The 8352-nt window shown below is 39.2% G+C and overlaps 2 protein-coding genes across 2 annotated transcripts in view; both read right to left on the reverse strand.

Moving 5' to 3' along the window:
• The window catches only part of LOC127941920 (envoplakin-like), a 70342-nt gene extending 67286 nt beyond the window's left edge, over positions 1-3056 (reverse strand). Inside the window, exon 1 of the mRNA XM_052537405.1 lies at positions 2973-3056. The gene's annotated coding sequence lies outside the window, so the exon portion shown is untranslated. The remainder of the gene's footprint in view (positions 1-2972) is intronic.
• Positions 3057-5967: 2911 nt separating this feature from the next.
• On the reverse strand, positions 5968-7625 carry LOC127941935 (cysteine protease atg4da-like). Its single transcript, XM_052537431.1, has 3 exons — positions 7325-7625; positions 6845-6928; positions 5968-6775 (listed from the first exon to the last, which is right to left on the reverse strand). The coding sequence occupies exons 1-3, from the start codon at positions 7515-7517 to the stop codon at positions 6570-6572; spliced, it is 483 nt and encodes a 160-aa protein (XP_052393391.1). The 5' UTR covers positions 7518-7625; the 3' UTR covers positions 5968-6569.
• Between the last annotated feature and the right edge of the window lie 727 nt (positions 7626-8352).

Consider the following 8352-nt stretch of genomic DNA (forward strand, 5'->3'; position numbering starts at 1 on the left):
TTGCTTCAAACTTCATCAGAATAATGACAAAACATGGCCGATGTAAACCTGTTGTGGGAATATTGATATCTTATATATTGTTGCCATGGCAACGTGTCAAACGTGAATATTCTGTTATGGTGATTTTGAGGCAGATAACAACCTCAGATTTACATGAAACTCAAAACACATATCAGTATTATTGATAGCTAGACAATGGAAAAAGCTTTTACAAGGGCGTGGAAGAGGCACTCTATAGCGCCACCTTTTGTCAAAAGTGGGGGGGTTAGTTTTAGCTACAGACACCAAACTCGGTACGTATATTGTTCTTATCAAGATGGACAACTTTCTAATTCACAGTTATCAGCTATGACCAACAGGAAGTCGGCTATTTTGATTTGAATATGGATTTTTGAAAAAAAATTGAGCTGTGATTTAATCCATACTCCTCAGAGGAAAAGTTCACTATACTCACCAAACTTTATCTACATGTTGCAAAAACATTGAGGAACTTAAATTGCAAACGGATTTTGGTTAGCTTGAACGGTTTTGTCGTGGTGATTTTTTGAAATGACAGTCAAAAAAGGAATCATTAACTGTCTTGTATTTTTAAATTGCAGCTTCCAAACACTTAAAAGCATTTTCTCATACAGAGATCAAATCATTCTGAGGAAATATGCATAGTTTCATGACTTTACGACACTGTATGATTAAAAGAAAATTAAAAAACTGTCAGACATCTCATCTCACTCTGTCCCTCTGTTTGAGGAATGTATGTGTGCTGACTGAGTGTGTGTGTGTGTGTATGTGTGTGAGTGTGAGTGGGGGATGGGCATGAGCTGAGTGGCAGACAGACAGGGAGAGAGAGAGGGACTTAAACATCTCTTTAATCACCAGAAAAAAAAAATATTATTTTAAATTGTTTTTGTTGTTGTTGTTGTTGCTAATTGTGCTGTTTTCATTACAGCTTAAGAAATATCTTAGGCCTTATCCTTTTCTGACAGTTTCAGTGATTAAAAAAAAATTCTAAAAATACTTATTTGTGCTGCAAATAATAATTTTAGTCCCACTTTATATTAGGTGGCCTTAACTACTATGTACTTACATAAAAAAATAAGTACAATGTACTTATTGTGTTCATATTGTATTTTAAAACACTTTTGCTGCTATTGAGGTGGGATAGGGGTAAGGTTAGGGAGAGGGTTGGAGGTATGGGTAAGTTTAAGGGTGGGTTAAGGTGTAAAGTATGGGTCAACAGTGTATTTATAAATGCAATTACAGAAATTAAATACAGATGTAATTACATGTAGTTTTTGTACAATGTAAAAACATGTATGTACACAATAAGTACATTGTACTAAATTATTAATTAAAATGTAAGTACATAGTAGTTAAGGCCACTTAATATAAAGTGGGTCCATAATTTCAAACTCATTTGATACTGACCTCTGACACCCTGTGATTGACATTAATCTGAATTTATATAATCTCATGGATGTAACAGTAAAACTGTTCAGCTCACAGATGACGACCAAGCTGTGATGCAAGCAGAACTATTTCACAAATGCTTATAGGTCAATAAATTTATAACAAAACACTTTTAATTACTTAAGGATTTGGTAACAAATTAAAATAATGTCTCATTTTTTAACATTAGTAAATGCATTGGTAGATACCTACAAAATACCTACCACAAAGTCTCTTGGTAGGAAATCCGAATCCCAACAGGAAGTCGGTTATTTAGAATTTTCTCTGCAAAATTGGCGTTGTTTTTGCCATTTTCAGGGGATGTACTTTAACAAACTCCTCCTGGAGATTTATTCAGATCACCACCAAACTTGGTCAGTTAAATCTAAAGGCCTTTGCGATGTTAAATTGCGAAGATCTTGAGGTTTCGTTAAAGGGCGTGTCCATGGCGACCTGACAGATTTCGATGTTTCGCCATGAAAAAGGAAGTTGCTGTAACTCAGACATACAATGTCCAATCTGCCCCAAACTTCACATGTTAGATAAGACTTCTGCCCTTAAGAGAGCTACATGCCCATATTCAGTTATAGTCATAGCGCCACCTGCTGGCAACAGGAAGTGAAATGTTTTACGCTGCGACAAACTACTCCTAGAAATCTTTTGACATTAATGTATTTTTTGTGGTCAGTCTAATCTTAAGGCCTGAGCAATGTTAAATTGTGGAGATCTTGAGTTTTTGTTAAAGGGCGTGTCCATGGCGCCATGACAAAATTTGACGTCTCGCCACAGCAAGAGAAGTTGTTGTAACTGAGGCATAAAATGTTCAATCTTCCCCAAACTTCACATGTTCGATAAGAGTCCTGCCCTGAACACATCTGAAGGCCAATATTCCATTATAATGATAGCGCCACCTGCTGGCAACAGGAAGATTGGCACATATATGGAATAAACATTGATATATTCTACTTATATTTATGAGTTTAAACGCATATTTCTCACCGTTCACCTATTAACTAAAGCCACTCGCTGCCGGTGAGCCCGGGTGCGAGGGCCCGTTCATCGCTGCTTGCAGCTTTAATTGTTTTTTGTTTTTGGAGCAACTGGGATGGTGCCCCCTCCGGAGTTGGTGCCCTACGCAGATTGCGTACTGTAGGTAGCGACGGTACTGAACACCTTTAATATTGCAGACACTAGTCCATATCGAGATTTGATTAAATCCTCTGCTTTTTATTTATTCATTCAAAAATGGCCGAATTCCGTGACGTTCTGCTTTATTCAGCAAGTTCCAATTCCGCGATTCAATCCCTGTCGCTTTTCAAACACAAACGGACAGAATTTATGAATGAAAGTGTGAAAGTTCTGACACAAACCGAAGTTGTTACGTATCCTCACGCTTTTTAAAAGTGGATAACATATCACGTAGTAGACTACACCACTGTAGCGTTAGTTATTTATCATCTCAAAGTCTGTGCTTTCATTAAAGCTTAATTTATTGATAGATAGATAGATAGATAATCAATTTTTACCTCACATTCCCTCCTGACTCTCAGGCCGGTGACACCCCTCACAGCAAGCAGTTTCGGTCCAGATTCGGCCCACATGGAATATATGTCAGCGTTCGGAGCTGGTTCGCGAATCATTTGAGTCAGTTTGGGAGTTCGAAGCGGGATCGCGAATCATTTGAGTCAGTTCGGGAGTTCGTAGCGGGATCGCGAATCATTTGAGTCAGTTTGGGGATTGCGAATCATTTGAATCAGTTCGGGAGTTCGTAGCGGGATCGCGAATCATTTGTGTCAGTTCGGGAGTTCAAAGCGGATTCGCGAATCATTTGAATCAGTTCACAAGTTCGTAGCGGGATCGCGAATCATTTGAGTCAGTTTGGGGATCGCAAATCATTTGAATCAGTTCGGGAGTTCGGAGCGGGATCGCTAATTTCATTTCATTATTTTTTTTTTCATTAATTTATTTATTTTACAGGGACAGTGCTCATTTATTAACAGTAAAATAACTGTAAATGAGCCAGAGTTAGCTCAACAGGCTAATTTGCATCTGTTGTCCCAGTTATTATAAAGGCAACCTAAAAATCAGCATATAAAAAAAAAACATAAAATGACTTTTTACAGTCCACAAGTAATAACAACAATAGAAAAGTAATAAACAGATATAACACACCCCAATAAATAACAAGCAACGTCAGCACACAATATAGGCTAAAACATAGTGAGAAATTTCAAAGTCTGACACAAGACAATCTGCTATCAAGCAACAATTCTCAGTAGACAGTCAATAGTCTAATGTACACATATCTGTACATTAATGTATCGTCATCATGACATTTTCCCAGTGGTGAACGCAAAGCATTTTGGGAATCCGCGGCACAAACATTAGGCGCTAGAGTTCTTTGCATGAGGGAAGAACACAGTATTCAAGATGCTGTCTATCTGTCCTGCTGTTATAAACAGCAATAGTCGGTCTCACGATAGAAGTGGTATAAAGTTTAAGAATGGAATATCCTTTTATCGTTTTCCAGCGTGGAAAAGTAATAGTACAAGCCATGTTTCAGAGGTGACAAAAAGGCGACGAATGGCATGGATAGCAGCAGTAAGGAGGCCAAGATTACCTTCGATAACTCCACCACACATGATGGTGTGTTCAAAGCATTTTCACAAAGGTAAGTTACAATTACTCTCTGTAAATGTTAACTCTTAACTAGCATGAAATGGGTACAAAATGAGCTTAAGTTACCAATGTACTAAAGCGTAACGTTAATCAGTTTTAAATGTTGTACATCTATGCTACATTGCAATTTATTTGGTGACTGTGTTTGCAGTCAAACCTGCCTATGAAATGTTGGAGTGTGATCCTGCTTTGATTACAGGAATACATTAGTTTAAAATATATTAAAATAGAAAAGTCATTTTAAATTGTCATAATATTTCACAATATTACTGTTTTTTATTTTATTTTTTTAATCAAATAAATGCAGCCTTGGTGAGCAGAAGATGCTTCTTATAAAAACATTTAAATATCTTACTGACCCCAAACTTTTGAACAGTAGTGTATGTTGCCCCCTGTGTATAGCTAATCTGGATTCCTTAGGAATAGAGCTTGTGATATGACACGATTTCTTTATATTGTTTCTGTCAGACACTACACCTGCACCTGAGATGGAAGATCCTGTGAATACACCTCCATCGCCAGACACTGTTCACACCACTCATGAGACTGAGCTGAAGACTTTGCTGGATACAATTGTGGTTGAGTGCTGTGCTTTGACCAATATGTGTCCAAGTATTGTTGTGAAGGCATCATGTTAGAATTATACACCATGCTCACATCTAATATGTAAATGTTGTTTTTTTTTTCTAAAAAAAGATTTTATAATGTCTCTTCTCACATGTAATGTTTTTTTTAGCCATGGCTGTAAATAAAATACAAAAAGATTGAATGAAATTCTGCCTCCTTTATCTGTATTAAGGAAGAAGTGTGCAAAATCAGTGTTCTTTGGTTGCAAACACAATTACATAACTTATAGTAATAACAACCAACTTTATTTCAGTTTCTTCACATATTTAACATGTAAATACATTTAGATTAATACATTTACATTATAAAGAGTCGATAGAAATGATGAGAAACTGAAAATGTATGAGGTAGGTTGTGGGTGATAAGTCACAGACACATGACTCTTCTCTGGCTGGTGCGCTGCGGAGTCCGACACAGCCTAAATCGAACCACTGTTTGGTTCTGATTATCGCAAGGAAACATGTCATCAAGCTCTTCAGGCTGTCTGCAAAAGCACCACAACACAGCCTTTTCACATGCCCTTCACATGCCCTTGGAGGGTGTTACCTTGACCAGTCGCTCTGCTCCTAAGGATCAAGTCCTTTTGATTCTGTATTTTCTCGTCATATCTCATCTTTGCATTACGATATAGTTTTAGGCGGTATGCTCCGAGAGTATTTTCTTTAGCCCGCTGCATTTTGTAGGATTATATTCTGTTTTGTCAAGATAATTTTTCATTATTTTCATGCCAGAACACTAGCCTGCTATGCCAGACGATGTTAACTGGCCAAACATGCCCATAATTCTTTGCTTTCTGATGACGTTGCAGCCCAGTTGGTCACATGTGTTAGCGATCTCTAACTTCGGGAGTTCAAAGCGGGTTCGCGAATCATTTGAGTCAGTTATGGGGATCGCAAATCATTTGAGTCAGTTCGGGAGTTCAAAGCGGGTTCTTGAATCATTTGAGTCAGTTTGGGGATCGCAAATCATTTGAATCATTTCGGGAGTTCTGAGCAGGATCACAAAAAATTTGAATCGGTTCGGGAGTTCGTAGCGGGTTCGCGAATCATTTGAGTCAGTTCGGGAGTTCAAAGCGGGTTCGCGAATCATTTGAGTCAGTTTGGGGATCGCAAATCATTTGAATCATTTCGGGAGTTCTGAGCAGGATCACAAAAAATTTGAATCGGTTCGGGAGTTCGTAGTGGGTTCGCGAATCATTTGAGTCAGTTCGGGAGTTCAAAGCGGGTTCTCGAATCATTTGAGTCAGTTTGGGGATCGCAAATCATTTGAATCAGTTCAATTTTTTAAATTGGCCATAACCTTTCATTCGTTGCTGCCAACAGAGTGGCAGCAGGGGTGGCAAGGCTTTCTTTTAGGGTGGCATTTGCCACTATGCCACCCCAGTAGATCAGCCCCTGGTCTTTGGCCTCTATATGAGTGACTGAGTCTAACGTACAGCTTCTCTCTGTGTTATTATGACCCTCCACAAATGTGAAGACGGGGTACTTTTCCTCTGATGATGTCAGAGCCTGTCCATCAAATCAAAAACACAGATACTGATATCACAGGAGTTCGGACGTATAATATGAAAGGCTGATAAGCACCTAACCTTAGTGACGTCTGAGCACAGAGTCTGGAAATCTCCCTGCTGGAGGCGTAGAAACCCACCGTACAGCTGGGGTCCATGCGGTTAAACGGCATCTTCCTCACAGTTCGACAGTCATAGTCACACATTTTCAATTTTCAATATCTAGTCAGACCAATATTAATTAATCGCATCCTAAACCATGAACTTTTTTAACTTTCAGAATGTCTTGCATGTTATAAATGTCTGAATGTTAAGGATTGTGATCCTGCGGTGTGTTTGTACCCGCGGGCATTATGTGCAGCATTAGTCCGTGAGCTAACAGCATCTCTGCGCTGCGGAGCATGAAGCCCCATCCCGCGTCAGACGTGAGGGCAGAGCCGTATAGCGGAGGGAAGCCTCTCCTGTACGTCATCCACAGCAGAGAGTAGAACGCCCGCCGAAAACTCTCCCGCTCTCCTGAGAGAAGACACACGCTTACCGTGAAATCAGGATACCCAGCGACTCCTCACGTCCTGTCCTGCTTACCGGTGTAGCTCAGCCGATAGGACTGTCCCAGCAGACACACGGGACTGCTCTTACTGAGACGAGGCTTGCCCTTCAGAGACCAGCCTGAGGAGGAACAGAGATGTGTGAGGATGACCGATTCATACAGAGTCAGACAGGAGCCTGACTTCATAATCTAAGTTTAGTGAAACAGGTCGTTTGATGTGGGAGGAAGATAACGACTAGAAATCTACCAGCTTTTGATATATCAATAAAGACTACAGTTTAATATTTTGGAAGAAATGTATACTTTAATTCTGCACGAACAGATTAAATTGATCAAAAGTGACAGTAAAGACGTTACAACTTTACAAAGGATTTTTATTTCACATAAATTCTGTTCTTTTTAACTTTATATTCATCAAAGAATCCTGAAAAATAAAACATATAGTTTCCACAAACTCAAAACCATAAAAATTTACACACTGAAAAGCATGTTTTTATGAAAACTGCTCCACGTACCTCCATATTTGACATTATTCCACACTGAAAGGAGTTTGGTTTTGAGTTTGGCCTTGTCTTTTGACTCCTGGATGTGTCCGTGGACGTCTGCACTGGGATCCAGCAGGCCCGAGCTCGACGGATTGACCATCTCAAACGACGCGAGGTCATCCCTGGGCTCCATATCGCTGTCAAACTCATCACTCACATCCATGACCGGCGGGATGCTGTTACCATGACGTCCAGAGACTCTGACTCCCTGCTGTCCAATCAGAGGAGGGATGAGAGCCGCTCGTCCCTTCTGAACACTACAGGTGCTGGTGATGCTGTGGGACAGTGAGATAAAGGTTACTGTGTCACCAGAGCTCTTTAGAGAGAAATACTGAGCCATGTGACGCACATGTGACTGAAATAATCTTACCAATGTGTCAAAGCAAATGTTAAGCCACATTACCACAAAACTCCTAGATTTTACAATAATAAAAATGTTTAGAAAAATATTATGTGTATTATGGATATTATGACAATGTTACTCATTATTATTATTATTATTATTATTATTTGTTTGGACTATAGTGAATTTCAACTGTGAGGGTGACTTTCTAAGTTTGTTTGATGAGTTGATGCGGAAATCGTTTTTATTCGCCTGTAGCATAAATAAACGGATCACTTTAGCCACGAATGCGACTATATTTTTTATGTTGTCAAATGCTTACCTTAACTGTCGAGTCGTTGTGAATATCGCAGAATTTCAGATGGAAACTTTCCGCAGTACAAACATACCGCGACTCCTCTGCCTGTCTGTAACTCCGCCCTTTCCCTCTTTTACCCGGCAACATAGCTCGTGTCTGTCCTCTGATTGGCTGTCTGGTTCTGGTTCCCTCTCTGATTGGTCAACTATGTAAGTACGGGCATATCTTGGGAAGTCCCGAAAGAGTATGGCAAGCTGATTTAACTTTTAATGTTTGAAACGTGCTAGTAACTATTTTCATGCTACTAGTACTTTATTTATTTTGTACTTTTTTGATATTATCTATTCCATTATTTTT

The sequence above is a fragment of the Carassius gibelio genome, chromosome A3 (assembly GCF_023724105.1).
Source record: "Carassius gibelio isolate Cgi1373 ecotype wild population from Czech Republic chromosome A3, carGib1.2-hapl.c, whole genome shotgun sequence".
Lineage (NCBI taxonomy): Eukaryota > Metazoa > Chordata > Actinopteri > Cypriniformes > Cyprinidae > Carassius > Carassius gibelio.

Coding starts and splice junctions, on each gene's coding strand:
- LOC127941935 (XM_052537431.1), bottom strand. CDS start 7,517: ATGGATGTGAGTGATGAGTTTGACAGCGATATGGAGCCCAGGGATGAC. Junction 6,929..7,324: donor GAATAATGTCAAATATGGAG/GTACGTGGAGCA, acceptor GTTCCTCCTCAG/GCTGGTCTCTGAAGGGCAAG. Junction 6,776..6,844: donor CTATCGGCTGAGCTACACCG/GTAAGCAGGACA, acceptor GTCTTCTCTCAG/GAGAGCGGGAGAGTTTTCGG.